Source organism: Macaca thibetana, chromosome 12 (genome assembly GCF_024542745.1).
Source record: "Macaca thibetana thibetana isolate TM-01 chromosome 12, ASM2454274v1, whole genome shotgun sequence".
In the NCBI taxonomy this organism is placed as follows: Eukaryota; Metazoa; Chordata; class Mammalia; order Primates; family Cercopithecidae; genus Macaca; species Macaca thibetana.
Window position 1 is genome coordinate 125,022,428 of NC_065589.1, and position 14,723 is coordinate 125,037,150.

Below are 14,723 nucleotides of genomic sequence, written 5' to 3' on the forward strand. Positions count from 1 at the left end.
CTGCAGGCCGAAGAGGAGTCCGTGACGCAGCCCTTGGTGCAGAGCCCCCGTCGGCCGACAGGCGTGCAGAGCTCTGCAGAGGACCCTCCCGCCCTCTGGGCAGCCTCCCAAGCCGTGGCACCCCCAACCCCCAGCACTGGGCACCTGGGAGCACTGCAGCCGTCCTGGCTCGTACCGGTGCCCGTGCTTTGGGCATCTGGGCTGGTTTGGACATGGGTGCCCGGGCAGAGTCCATTATGCAGGTCAGAATCAGTGTGTGGAGCCTGCATAGACTTGCCCTGGAGCGGCTGCCTGTGCTGGGGTGGGGAGGAGTGGAGGGCGAGAAGTCGGTGGGGAAGGGAAGCGGCGCCAAAAGAATACCCACAACATCTTGCGCCTGGAAGGCAAAGCGGACGGCAGTGATCCCTGCAGACTTGCGGGGGCGACGCCTGGAGCAAGAACGGGGACATACAAGCTGGTGCCTTGTGTGGTTGTGTATGGGGTCTTCATGCTTCCTGCCTGAGTTCCCAGGAGCTTGTCTCTGCTTCTCTAGGCAGCTACCACAGCCTGTCACAAACAGCTCCTGGCTCTCCACTTCTCATAGTCTCAATTCCAAAATCCATTGCCTCACCCTGCACCTCCTCTCCACCTCCACCTCCTCTCCACCTCCGCCCCTCCCAGCACCTCCCAGCTGCTTGTGTTCTGTGTCTGCCAATTCTCTCCCGGCCTGGGGTGGGGCGGGAGGGGGGGGCTTTCCTCCTGTCTGTCCTTTGATGTCCAGCTGAAGTGTCACCTCCTACAGGCAGCCTCCCCTGGCTATGCCAGTTTGTACTGATTGCCCTGTCCTCTGAATTCTGTAAGCATTTCCCTTGTGTACCTGCCCCTGCGCCCTGCAAGGTGGGCCTGGCTTGTGAGAGTTTTACTAGGAGGGCCTGGTACCACCACAGCCCAGCATGGTGTGGTGCCTCAGCAGGAGGCATCTGGTTACAATCAACCCAAGCTGTTCCAGCCAATTTGAAGAAACTTCAGGAGGAAGAGGGTTTTAGGAGGGCATGGGCACCCTCCTGCACCTGAAGCCAGGAAGTGCCACCAATCAGGAGGCAGGGGCCTCTTTCCGCTGCTCCCTGGGGCTCTCCAGGTGTACGCAGCCTCAGCCTCCCTCTGCACACCTGCGTCTTTCTTCTCATCAGCTTCCTCTGCTTTAAGCGTAAACATGGATGCCCAGGATCTGGTCTCAATCTTCCGAGTCTGGTGCCTACAGTGCACTGACGGTGTGAGACCCTACTCCTGGAGGATGGGGGACAGAATCCGATCGATCCCCTGGGTTGATGACTTCCCTGTGCAATCAACGGAAGCCAGCAAGGCAGGGTCACACGCCCCGTTTAGAGGTGCAGACTTTGAGGACGAATGTGGGCAAGTCTTCCCAGGAACAGGTGGGGCAGGGAGGAAAGGGGGGCATCTCTGGTGCAGCCTGGTTCGGAGCAGGAAGACACTTAGTAAATGCTGATGGACTGCAGGACAAAGGCAAAGGTGCTGAGCTGGACCCTTTGTTTCTGCCCTTCTCCCTTCTGGCACCCCAGCCAGGAAATTGCTGCAGCCTTCTGGAATCCCGTTCGTTTTTCATACTGGTTCACAAAAGGGACCAAATGGAAGCAGCAAGACCTGGGTTTAAATTAAATCTGTCAACTACCAGCTCAGTGAATCTGGGCGAGTAACGCAAGACTTGAGTGTCCTTACCTGAAAAGTAGAGGTTAGAGGGATGCTACGTGCAGTTGTGTGTGTGAGGGGAGGGGTGGTGGGGGGACTCGTGAGCAATGAAAGGTGAGGGGGGAGCCCTGTGCCCAGCACCATGCACTGGGGACCCTAAAAGGAGCATCTTCTCATGGTTTTACATATCAGAAATTGGGATGGCATGTCACTGGGACAGTGTCTTTTTTTCTTGTATGGTGGCACATAAATAGGTGCTTCTTATAATTAATGGCATCTTAGAGTTGATGAAATATGGAATATTACCTGTTGTGCTGATCTTGGGCAAACTACAATATCTCTGGGTAAAAATGTCCCCATCTGAAAAACCAGGGACAACGTTCCTCCCACGGCCAGCCACTATGGGGCTAAAATGAGACCACATCTGTCAAGGGTTTTGCCCTCACCTCCCTCCCTGCTGGACGGCATCCTTGGTGGGCAGAGGTGGGCTTCGGGTAGACCAAGCCGTGCTGAGCTAGGACCAGGAGTGCTAGTGCCACTGTTTGTCTGCGGAGAGGGAGGCCTCAGTGCTGAGGGCCAAGCAAATATTTGTGGTTATGGATTAACTCGAACTCCAGGCTGTCATGGCGGCAGGACGGCGAACTTGCGGCATCTCCACGACCCGCCCCTGTGAGTCCCCCTCCAGGCAGGTCTATGAGGGGTGTGGAGGGAGGGCTGCCCCCCGGGAGAAGAGAGCTAGGTGGTGATGAGGGCTGAATCCTCCAGCCAGGGTGTTCAACAAGCCTGAGCTTGGGGTAAAAGGACACAAGGCCCTCCACAGGCCAGGCCTGGCAGCCATAGTCCCAGGTCCCTTTGCCATGCGCCTCCCTCCTTCCAGGCCGAGGGTCTCCAGGGCCCAGGGCCATTCCGACAGACAGTTTGCCGCCCAGGAACCTCCATTCTCCCCGCCCCACTTCCACCTTTGGGGGTGTCGGATTTGAACAAATCTCAGAAGCAGCCTCAGAGGGGGTCAGCCAGAATGGCGAGCAGGGTCCGGCAGGGTGTGCAGGGGGCCAGGTGGCCTATCCACTGGGGAGGGCTCCTTGCTCTCTGGCCACCAGGGCTATCTCTGTGGCCTTGTGGGGCACCGGGTCGTCTGGGGCAGGGGTTGAGGTTCCAGGCCTAAAACCACACAGTCCTGGCCTTGAGTCCTGGCTCTGAGAGTAACACACGGATGTAAACACGGACGCCCAGGACCTGGCCTCAATCTTCCGAGTCTGGTGCCTACAGTGTACTGACGGTGTGAGACCCTATTCCTGGAGAATGAGGGACAGAATCTGATCAATCCCCTGGGTTGGTGACTTTCCTGTGCAATCAATGGAAGCCAGTGAGGGTTGGATTTTTAATAAACCACTTAACTCCTCCGAGTCTCAGTTTCCCCCTTTATGAAATGGCATTGACAGCATTAATGGCTACCTCTTGGGTGGTTGTGAACCTTAACTGATGTCATATCTCATGTTTACTGAGCATGAGCTGTGTGTAAAGCCTGTTTAAGTCTTACAACACACTTTAAGGCAGAAATACAACACGTTATTCCATCCATTTTACAAATGAGGAAACTGAGGCATGGAGCAGTTAAGCATCTTGCCCAACATTGCCCTCCAGTAAGTGCTGGAGGTAGAAATTGCACCGTGCAGTCTGGCTTCATGGCCTGCCCTCTGAATCCTGTAAAAGTTGTTTGAAGGACACCATGAGTGTCCAATCAACGTTAGCTAATATTCTCAGCCCAGTCATCAGACTGGTAGAGGCAGCCACCCCACTGTCCCTAAAGAGGGCACAAACATCCTGGCGCCCTCTCCACTGCATTTTGGAGCTGCTTTCTGGGCAGGCAGTGTGACCTCAGCCCCACGTAGAGCGGGCGGCCGAGGCCTTCTGAGGGTGACTATGTGTCTAACGAACGAGGACCCTCAATCCCAGCTTCCGCCCTGACAGCCGGCACACAGGGACAGCCCTTTCCTTCCGCTTCCACCTGGGGGCGCAGGCAGAGCAGCAGCGGGGGTGGGCACTGCCCGGAGCTCAGAAGTCCTCCTCAGACAGGTGCCAGCACCTCCGGAATGTGGCAGCTCACAGGCCTTCTGCTGTTCGTGGCCACCTGGGGAATTTCCAGCACACCAGCTCCTCTCGGTAAGGCCACCCCACCCCTACCCCAGGACCCTTGTGGCCTCTACAAGGCCCTGGTGGGCATCTGCCCAGGCCTTCACGGCTTCCACCATCTCTCTGAGCCCTGGGTGAGGTGAGGGGCAGATGGGAATGGCAGGAATTGACTGACAAGTCCCAGGTAGGCCAGCTGCCAGAGTGCCATACAGGGGCGGCCAGGGCAGGTACACGTGATGGCAGGGAGCCCTGCGATGACCTCCTAAAGCTCCCTCCTCCGCACCAGGATGGTCACAGAGTCCCCTGGGCCTTCCCTCTCCACCAACTGTGAAGACCCCAGGCCCAGGCTACCACCCACACTGTCCAGCACAGCCTGTCCTACGCACATGCACACCGGCCTCAAGGCTGCGCTGCCCCAACCCCTTTCCCCGTCTCCACAGCCAACGGGAGGAGGCCGTGATTCTCAGGGAGGTCTGCAGGACACATGGGGCCCTAGAGCCACACCAGGCTGTTGGTTTCATTTGTGCCTTTGTTGAGCTGCTTGTCTGCCTGGGACCCGCACCCCCACCCTCTCCCGCGGTGTCCTCAGCTCAGGCATACCCTTCTCTATGATACCTTTCCCTCCATCCCCTCTTGCTCACACCCCCAACTTGATCCTTCCCTCCTGACTGTGCCCTGCACCCAAGACAAACACTTCGCGGAGCCCAGGGGACACTTGGGGACCCTCCCTGGGTGACAGGTCTGTCTATCCTCCAGGTGTCCCTGCTCAAGGGGAGGAGCATGGGGAATACTTGGTCGGGGGAGGAGAGGAAGACGGAGGGGATGTGTCAAGATGGGGCTGCATATGGTGTACTGAGGGAACAGTGAGATGATTTAAGTTGGCAGCCTTTACAGCAGTAGCCAGGGCTTGAGTGCTGATCTCTGGGCCAGGGACTGTATTGGATATTTTACATGACGGTCTTATCCCCATGTTTTTGGATGAGTAAATTGAACCTTAGAAAGGTAAAGACGCTGGCTCAAGGTCACACAGAGGTCGGGGTGGGGTTCACAGGGAGGCCTATCCATCTCAGAGCAAGGCTTCATCCTCCAACTGCCATCTGCTTCCTGGGGAGGAAAAGAGCACAGAAGCCCTGGGCAGAGCCATGACCTAGAATTAGAATGAGTCTTGAGGGGGCCGAAGACAAGACCTTCCCAGGCTCTCCCAGCTCTGCTTCCTCAGACCTTCTCATGGCCCTAGCCCCCCTTAGGCCCCTCCACCAAGGTGAGCTCCCCCTCCCTCCAAAACCAGACTCAGTGTTCTCCAGCAGCGAGCGTGCCCACCAGGTGCTGCGGATCCGCAAACGCGCCAACTCCTTCCTGGAGGAGCTCCGTCCCAGCAGCCTGGAGCGGGAGTGCGTAGAGGAGATCTGTGACTTCGAGGAGGCCAAGGAAATTTTCCAAAATGTGGATGACACAGTAAGGCCACCATGGGTCCAGAGGATGAGGCTCAGGGGTGAGCTGGTGACCAGCAGGGGCCAGGAGGAGCAGGTGGGGACTCAATGCTGAGGCCCTCTTGGGAGTTGTCGGGGTGGCTGAGTGGAGCGATTAGGATACTGGTCCTACGGTGTTGGCCAGGCACATGTGACCGCAAGAAACAGAATTCAGGAAGAAGCTCCAGGAAAGAGTGTGGGGCAACCCTAGGCGGTGACTCCCACCAACCACAGTGCAGGTGGTTCAGTCCACCCTCCGGCCACCACTGAGTGCCTCCCTGTCCCGTCTCACAAAGAGGGGACCCAAAGGCCATCCTGCTTCCACCCATGCCTCTGCTGATCAGGGTGTGTGTAACCAAGACACTTCTGTCCACATAAAATCGCTCACTCTGTGCCTCACATCAAAGGGAGAAAATCTGATTGCTCAGGGGGTCAGAAGACAGGGTCTGTGTCCTATTTGTCTAAGGGTCAGAGTCCTTTGGAGCCCCCCGAGTCCTGTGGAGGTGGCCCTAGGTAGCAGGGTGAGCTTGGTAGCAGGGCTGGCTCCCCGAGACAAGGCTCAGACCCGCTCTGTCCCTGGGGATCGCTTCAGCCACTAGGACCTGAAAGTTGTGCATGACCTGGGCCCCCTTCCAAGGCATTCAGGGATGCTTTCCAGTGGAGGCTTTCAAGGCAGGAGACCCTCTGGCCTGCACCCTCTTGCCCTCAGCCTCCACCTCCTTGATTGGACCCCCATCTGCTCCCCTCCATCCCCACCACCTCTTTCCCCAATGGCCTCCCTGGCAGACACCACAGTGATTTTCTGCAGGCACATATCTGATCACATCAAGTCCCCACCGTGCTCCCACCTCACCCATGGTCTCTCAGCCCCAGCAGGCCTTGGCTAGCCTCCCTGGTGGAGCAGGCAATCAGGCACAGGCCCTGGGTCTCAGCGTGGGGTGGGTGGTCCCAGACCAGCAGCACCAGCGGCAGTAGCAACCCTGGTGCCTGGTTAGGAACGCAGACCCTCTGCCCCCATCCCCCCAACTCTGAAGAACACTGGCTTAGGGAAAGGCGAGATGCTCAGGGGTCCCCCAAAGCCCTCGGGCAGAGGGAGTGAGGGGGCTGGAAGGAGGCCCAGTGACTTGGCGAGGGATTCGGGTCCCTTGCGTTGGCAGAGGCTGCTGTGGGAGCGGACAGTCGTGAGGGCAGCGCTGCCGCTGCACGGGGAGAGGGTGTTGCTCCAGGGACGTGGGATGGAGGCTGGGCGGGGGAGGGGCAGGGAGCACCAGCTCCTAGCAGGCCGAGGACCATCGGGCGTCGATCCCTGTTTGTCTGGAAGCCCTCCCCTCCCCTGCCCGCTCACCGCTGCCCTGCCCCACCCGGGCGCGCCCCCTCCGCACACCGGCTGCAGGCGCCTCACGCTGCCCGCTCTCTCTGCAGCTGGCCTTCTGGTCCAAGCACGTCGGTGAGTGCGTTCTAGATCCCCGGCTGGACTACCGGCGCCCGCGCCACTCGGGGTCTCTGGCCGCTGACCCCCTACCCCGCCTTGTGTCGCAGACGGTGACCAGTGCTTGGTCTTGCCCTTGGAGCACCCGTGCAGCAGCCTGTGCTGCGGGCACGGCACGTGCATCGATGGCATCGGCAGCTTCAGCTGCGACTGCCGCAGCGGCTGGGAGGGCCGCTTCTGCCAGCGCGGTGAGGGGGAGAGGGGGTGCGGGCGGGCGGTGGGGCGGGGCTGGGCCGGGTGGGGGGCGCGGCGCCAGCGCCAGCTGCCCGCGCCCTGCCCTGCCCGCAGAGGTGAGCTTCCTCAACTGCTCGCTGGACAACGGCGGCTGCACACACTACTGCCTAGAGGAGGTGGGCTGGCGGCGCTGCAGCTGTGCGCCCGGTTACAAGCTGGGGGACGACCTCCTGCAGTGCCAGCCCGCAGGTGAGAGGCCCCCGTTACATCGCCCAGGAATCACGCCGGGTGCCCGCGCGCGGGGTGGGCAGGCCCCCTGACGGGGCGCGGCGCGGGGGGCTCAGGAGGCTTCTAGAGAGGGAGCGAGGAACAGAGAGTTGAGCCTTGGGGCAGCGGCAGACGCACCCCAACACCGGGGCCGCTGTTAGCGCAGCTGGCCCTGGAGCGGAGCGCGCCCTCCGCTTTCCCAGCTTCGTTTCTTCCTGGAGCCCCCGCCTTCCTCCGGGCGCCCCTGCGCACCTGGGGCCACCTCCCGGAGCGCGAGCCCAGGGGTGGCTCCGCTCCCCAGTGTGAGCGGATCTGGGGCCAGGCCTGCAGCGTCCTCCTCCACGTAGCCTTGGCTGCGTTTATTTTCTCTGACGTTTTCCGGCGTGCATCGCATTTCCCTCTCTACCCGCTTGCTTCCTTGAGGAGGGAACGGAACCCTGATTCTGCTTTCTTTTATATTTTCCTTTTTATGCATTTTAATCAAATTTGTATCTGTACGAAACTTTAAAAATCAGAGTTTTACAACTCTTACATTTCAGCATGCTGTTCCTTGGCGTGGGTCATTTTTTCATTCATTTTCATTAAAAGGTGGACCCTTTTAATGCGGAAATTCCTGTCTTCTACCTCTAGGGACACTTGTTACTTATTTCTTCTATAATCTCCCCTTTAGTTCCTCTGTTTTCTCTTTCTGGACCTCCCATTATTCAGACCTCTTTCCTCTAGTTTTATTGTCTCTTCTATTTCCCATCTCTTTGACTTTGTGTTTTCTTTCAGGGAACTTTCTTTTTTAATTTTTTTTTTTTTTTTTTTTTTTTGAGATGGAGTTTCACTCTGGTTGTCCAGGCTGGAGTGCAATGGTGCGATCTCGGCTCACCGCAACCTCTGCCTCCCAGGTTCAAGCGATTCTCCTGCCTCAGCCTCCCGAGTAGCTGGGATTACAGACATGCACCACCACGCCCAGCTAATTTTGTATTTTTAATAGAACGGGGTTTCTCCATGTTGGTCAAGCTGGTCTTGAACTCCTGACCTCAGGTGATCTGCCCGCCTTGGCCTCCCAAAGTGCTCAGATTACAGGCCTGCCAACCCGGCGCACGAGTTCCCTCCCCAGACTCTTTCAGGGAACTTTCTAAACTTTATAATTCAATTCTTCTGCAGAAAAAAATTTTTGGCCAGGCTCAGTAGCTCAGACCTCTAATTCCAGCACTTTGAGAGGCTGAGGTGTGAGGATTGCTTGAGCTTGGGAGTTTGAGACCAGCCTAGGCAACACAGTGAGAACCTCTCTCTATTTTTTTAAAAAGTAAAAAAAAGATTTAAAATTTTAACTTTGTATTTTGAAATAATTAGAGATTTCCAGGAAGCTGCAAAGAAATGCCCGGTGGGCCTGTTGGCAGATTGTGAGGGCTTTCCTTTTTTTTTTTTTTTTTTTTTTTTTTGAGTTGGAGTCTCGCTGTGTCGCCCGGGCTGGAGTGCAGTGGCCAGATCTCAGCTCACTGCAAGCTCCGCCTCCCGGGTTTACGTCATTCTCCTGCCTCCGCCTCCCGAGTAGCTGGGACTACAGGCGCCCGCCACCTCGCCCGGCTAGTCTTTTGTATTTCTTAGTAGAGACGAGGTTTCACCGTGTTAGCCAGGATGGTCTTGATCTCCTGACCTCATGATCCGCCCGTCTCGGCCTCCCAAAGTGCTGGGATTACAGGCTTAAGCCTCCGCGCCCGGCCGAGGGCTTTCCTTTTAGGCTGCTTTCCAAGAGGATTCCTCCAAGCTCTCGAAGGATGGAGGATGCTCACCCATGCTGTTTGGCCCCTCGGAGCAGGGTGGGGCAGGGGAGCTGGCGCCTGTGCAGGCTGTGAACATTTGCGTGACTCCCTGTGGTCAGCCAAGAGCCGCACTCCTTCCTGAGGAGAGGCCTGGAGTGCCTAGTCAGAGTTACTGGTTCACCTTCTGCAGGCAGGGAGAGGGGAGTCAAGCCAGTGAGGAGGGCTCTCAATTTCTCTTACAAACTCTCAACATGCCCTCCCACCTGCACTGCCTTCCTGGCAGCCCCACAGCCTCCTGTGGTTCTCCTCAGCCCATCATGGGCTGAGATTTTTGCTTTCCAGTCTGCCAAGTCAGTGACTGCATCCATCTCTCTGCTGTCAGCTTCTGGAGTCGTGTTGCTGTTGTGTCCTCTCCATTCTCTTGTCAGTATGCAGCTCCCGCGCTGACGGCGTCCCATTGCCCCTTTAAGTCTAGATATCTGGACTTGGCATTCAAGGCCCATTTTGAGCAGAGTCGGGCCTACCTTCCAGCCCTCAGTTCTCCATGGTGTATGCACTCTCTTCTTGGCAGGGAGGCTTCACAAACATGCCCAGCCTACTGTAAGGGCTCTCCAAGAATGGTCACCTCCTTCTCCCTATAATTCCTTTCCTCTGTGAGGAGCTCGGCAGCATCCCAGCATAAAGCCTTACTAATCCCAGGGACCACCCCCAACAGCCCCGGGGTACAATGAGCCTTCAAGAATTTTAGCCACCTATGTAAGGAGACACAGCCAGTGGGTGATGCTGCCTGACCTGACTCTTGCCATTGGGCAGTAATGTTTGTTGACTGACTGACTGACTGACTGACTGGAGGGGGTTTGTAGTTTGTATCTCAGGGATCACCCCCAACAGCCCTGGGGTACAATGAGCCTTCAAGAAGTTTAACCACCTATCTAAGGACACACAGCCGGCGGGTGATGCTGCCTGGTCTGACTTGCCATTCAGTGGCACTGTTTGTTGACTGACTGACTGACTGACTGGAGGGGTTTATAGCCAATGTTAATGGAGTGGTCTAGGTGTCATTGGTTCCTTGAACCCTGCACTGTGGCAAAGTGGCCTGCAGGCAGGAGGAGGACCAAGACAGGAGGGCAATCTCGGGAGGAGTGCCTCACAGGCCCCTCACCGCCTCTGCCTGCCTCAGTGAAGTTCCCTTGCGGGAGGCCATGGAGGCGGATAGAGAAGAAGCGCAGTCACCTGAAACGACGAGACACAGAAGACCAAGAAGACCAAGTAGATCCGCGGCTCATTGATGGGAAGATGACGAGGCGGGGAGACAGCCCCTGGCAGGTGGGAGGCGAGGCAGCACTGGCTGCTCACGCACTGGGTCCGGGGTCACTAAGCCCATCCTGGCAGCTGTGCAGGGACCGGGAGGGAAGCACTGCAGTTGCTTGCAGGGGATGATAAAGGTGGGGGATGCTTCAGGGAAAGATGGACACAACCTGAGGGGAGAGGAGCGGCCAGGGCGGGTGAGGGGAGGGGCATGGAGGAGTCTGCAGGAGGGAGGGTTACTGTTTCTAAAAGGAGTTGGAAAGACGCTGCTGTGCTGGTGGGATTTTAGGCAGAAGCTCTGCTGATGGGAGAGGGCTGGAGGAAGGGCTGGAGGAAGGGCTGGGCCTGGGTACACCTCCAGCCTCCACATGGGAACTGACACTAACTGGGTTCCCCTCTCTGCCAGGCATGGGGGAGATGGAAACCAACAAATGGGGGTATTGGCCCTGGGAACTCAGACTCTGCGAGGGTCAGGACCCCCAAGACCAGGCAGCCCGGCGGGACCAGAGCCAGGACGGCCCTGCGAGACAGGGGCTGAGGGAGGCCCAAGGGGAACATCCAGGCAACCTGGGGGCCACAAAGTCTTCCTGGAAGACACACAAAGCCTGGCCAAGCCTCTCAGGATGCGAGGAGCTTGCTGGGCGATGTTGGGTGTGGCTCAGGGTGACTGGAACAGTATGAACGGTACAGGAACAGCATGGGCAAAGTCAGGAAGACACCCTGGGACAGGCTAACTCTGTAAAACGGGCAAAAATAGAAAATACCAGAAAGGGCCTAAGCCTGTGCCCATGTGACCAGGGAACCCAGGAAAGTGCATATGAGACCCAGGTGCCCTGGACTGGAGGCTGTCAGGAGGCAGCCCTGTGACGTCATCACCCCACCCCATTCCAGGTGGTCCTGCTGGACTCAAAGAAGAAGCTGGCCTGCGGGGCAGTGCTCATCCACCCGTCCTGGGTGCTGACAGCGGCCCACTGCATGGAGGAGTCCAAGAAGCTCCTTGTCAGGCTTGGTATGGGCTGGAGCCAGGCAGGAGGGGCTGCCAGAGGCCTGGGTAGGGGGACCAGGCAGGCTGTCCAGATTTGGGGGACCCCGCTCCCCAGGTGCTTAAGCAAGAGGCTTCTTGAGCTCCACAGAAGGTGTTTGGGGGGAAGAGGCCTAGGTGCCCCCACCCTGCCCACCCCTGTGACAGCTGGTATTTTGCAGTAGGGGGTTCTCTGGTGCCTAGCGTCTGCCAAAGCCACAGGCTGCTTCCCTAGCAGGCTGGGGGCACCTATGCATTGGCCCTGATCTATGGCAGTTTCTTCGGTGGGGGGAGGGGTCTGGCTCAACTCTTTATGCCAAAAAGAAGAAAAAGCATATTGAGAAAGACCAAATTCACATTTCCTACAGCATAATCTATGGCCAGTGGCCCCCCCGTGGGGCTTGGCTTAGAATTCCCAGGTGCTCTTCCCCAGGAACCATCGGTCTGGACTGAGAGGACCTTCTCTCCCAGGTGGGACCCGGCCCTGTCCTCCCTGGCAGTGCCGTGTTCTGGGGGTCCTCCTCTCTGGGTCTCACTGCCCCCGGGGTCTCTCCAGCTACCTTTGCTCCACGTTCCTTTGTGGCTCTGGTCTGTGTCCGCGGTTTCCAGGGGCCTCGGGCTTCCCTGCTGCCCATTCCTTCTCTGGTCTCACGGCTCCATGACTCCGGAAAACGGACCAGCCTCCTGCCACTTTGGGATTGACATCCGTTGGCCACTCCTTCTGGCAGGAATAGTCACCGTTGATAGGGATCCATGGCATAGACAGGTGGCTCCCCGACAGCACCTGGGACGTGTGGGTGCAGAGTCTCCGGGTGGACCTTCTTCAGGCCCTCTGCCCAGGCCTGCATGGGCACAGCAGTGGGTGGGCCTCAGGAAAGTGCCGCTGGGGAGAGGTTCCCCGCAGCCCGTTGTGACCGGGCCCTCTGCCCTGCAGGAGAGTATGACCTGCGGCGCTGGGAGAAGTGGGAGCTGGACCTGGACATCGAGGAGGTCTTCATCCACCCCAACTACACCAAGAGCACCACTGACAATGACATCGCGCTGCTGCGCCTGGCCCAGCCCGCCACCCTCTCGCAGACCATCGTGCCCATCTGTCTCCCGGACAGCGGCCTTGCAGAGCGCGAGCTCACTCAGGCCGGCCAGGAGACCCTCGTGACGGGCTGGGGCTACCACAGCAGCCGAGAGAAGGAGGCCAAGAGAAACCGCACCTTCATCCTCAACTTCATCAAGATTCCCGTGGTCCCGCGCAATGAGTGCAGCGAGGTCATGAGCAACATGGTGTCTGAGAACATGCTGTGTGCGGGCATCCTTGGGGACCGGCAGGACGCCTGCGAGGGCGACAGTGGGGGGCCCATGGTCGCCTCCTTCCATGGCACCTGGTTCCTGGTGGGCCTGGTGAGCTGGGGTGAGGGCTGTGGGCTCCTTCACAACTACGGCGTTTACACCAAAGTCAGCCGCTACCTGGACTGGATCCACGGGCACATCAGAGACAAGGAAGCCCTCGCCAAGAGCCGGGCACCTTAGCAACCCTCCCTGCAGGGCTGGGCTTTTGCATGGCGATGGATGCGACATTAAAGGGTCATGTAACAAGCATACCGCCTGCTGTTCTGTCTGTCCTTCCATCCCTCTTCTGGGCGCTTCTGGAGGGAAGTACCATTTATTGAGCACCTATTGTATATCACATGCCTTATAAATAGAATCTTAACTCCCAGAGCAACTCTGTGGGTTGGGGGGAGGAGCAGATCCAAGTTTAGCAGGGTCTAAAGCTGTGTGTGTTGTGGGGGATACTCTGTTTATGAAAAAGAACAAAAAACACAACCACAAAGCCACTAGAGCCTTTCACAGGGCTTTGGGAAGAGCCTGTGCAAGCCGGGGATGCTGAAGGGGAGGCTTGACCAGCTTTCCAGCAAGCCCAGCTAGGAGGTAGATACGTTTAGCTCATATCACAGAGGAGGAAACTGAGGGGTCTGAAAGGTTTACATGGTGGAGCCAGGATTTAAATCTAGGTCTGACTCCAAAACCCAGGTGCTTTTTTCTGTTCTCCACTGTCCTGGAGGACAGCGGTTTCCACGGTGCTCGGTGCGGAGGCCACCATTAGCTCTGTGGGGAAGCAGCCGGAGACCCAGGAAGTGTTGGTTCAGCCCAGAATGAGCGCACAGTGTCGCGGGGGGAAGCTGTTTCAGAACAATGTTACACCATCACGAACAGCAGCAAGAAAGAGGCTCTGGCTTAACCTGGCCTCATGGGCCTAATTGGATGAGACAGAAATAAGTCAAGGATGCTCTGATTTGAAATCATGAAGTACCTGATGAAAATGAATGGTGGTGAGATAAAGCTGAGAAAATTCATCTAAAGCCCACAATCAGCCTAGCTCTCTGTGTGGTCTCAGGCAAGTCTCTTCTCCTCTCTGGGTGTGACGGTTAATTTTAGGTGTCGATTTGACCGGATGAAGAGACACCCAGATGGCTGGCGAAGCACGATGTCTGGGTGTGTCTGTGAGACGTTCTGGAGGAGATGGGTCACTGAGTGGACGGACTGTGTGGGGAAGATCCGCCCTCAGTGTGGGCGGGCACGACCTAATCAGCTGGGGACCCAGATGGAATAAAAAGGCAGAGGACGGGTGAATTCTCTGTCTCTCCTGGAGCTGGGACACCCTTCTCCTGCCCTTGGACATCAGTTCCAGGTTCTCAGGCCTTTGGACTCTGAGACTTACATCAGTGGCCCTCCAGATTCTCGGGCCATTAGCCCTGTACTGAGGATCCCGCCATCAGCTTCCCTGGTTCTGAGGCCTTGAGACCTGGACTGAGCCAGGCCGGCTTCCCTTCTCAGCTTGCAGGTCTGCCATGGGACTCCTCAGCCTCGATGACCACAGAAGCCAAATCCTTAGTGAGCCCCTTCTCATCTATCTGTATCTATATACACATCCTATTAGTTCTGTCTCTGGAGAACCCTGACTAACCCAGGGGATATCAGTAAACTGAAGGGATTGGATGAGAGCAGTGGTTCTACACCCTGGCTGCATATTTGCATCTCCTGGGGAGCCTTTTTTTTTTTTTTTTTTTTTTTTTTTTTGAGATGGAGTCTCACTCTGTCTTCCAGGCTGGAGTGCAATGGCACGATCTTGGCTCACTGCAACCTCCGCCTCCCAGGTTCCAGTGGTTCTCCAGCCTCAGCCTCCTGAGTAGCTGGGATTACAGGTGCACACTAGTAGAGATGGGGTTTCACCATGTTGACCAGGCTGGTCTCGAACTCCTGACTGACCTCATGATCCACCTGCCTCGGCCTCCCAAAATGCTGGGATTACAGGCGTGAGCCACCATGCCCGGCCCTGGAGAGCTTTTAAAAACACTGATGTCCAGTCCCCGCCCCCAGAAATGCTAATTTAACTGATTGGGCCGGGGGAGTAGGGACCCAGACATTGA

General features: G+C 57.3%; 1 protein-coding gene across 1 annotated transcript; it reads left to right on the forward strand.

Moving 5' to 3' along the window:
- The first annotated feature begins 2,269 nt into the window (after nucleotides 1-2,269).
- PROC (protein C, inactivator of coagulation factors Va and VIIIa) lies at nucleotides 2,270-12,894 on the forward strand. The gene is given in 9 exon segments (XM_050752559.1): nucleotides 2,270-2,355; nucleotides 3,763-3,849; nucleotides 5,108-5,274; nucleotides 6,711-6,735; nucleotides 6,828-6,981; nucleotides 6,983-7,200; nucleotides 10,153-10,298; nucleotides 11,172-11,289; nucleotides 12,236-12,894. Coding segments are annotated over 9 exon segments (1,551 nt in total). The 5' UTR covers nucleotides 2,270-2,309; the 3' UTR covers nucleotides 12,826-12,894.
- The last annotated feature ends 1,829 nt before the right edge of the window (nucleotides 12,895-14,723 follow it).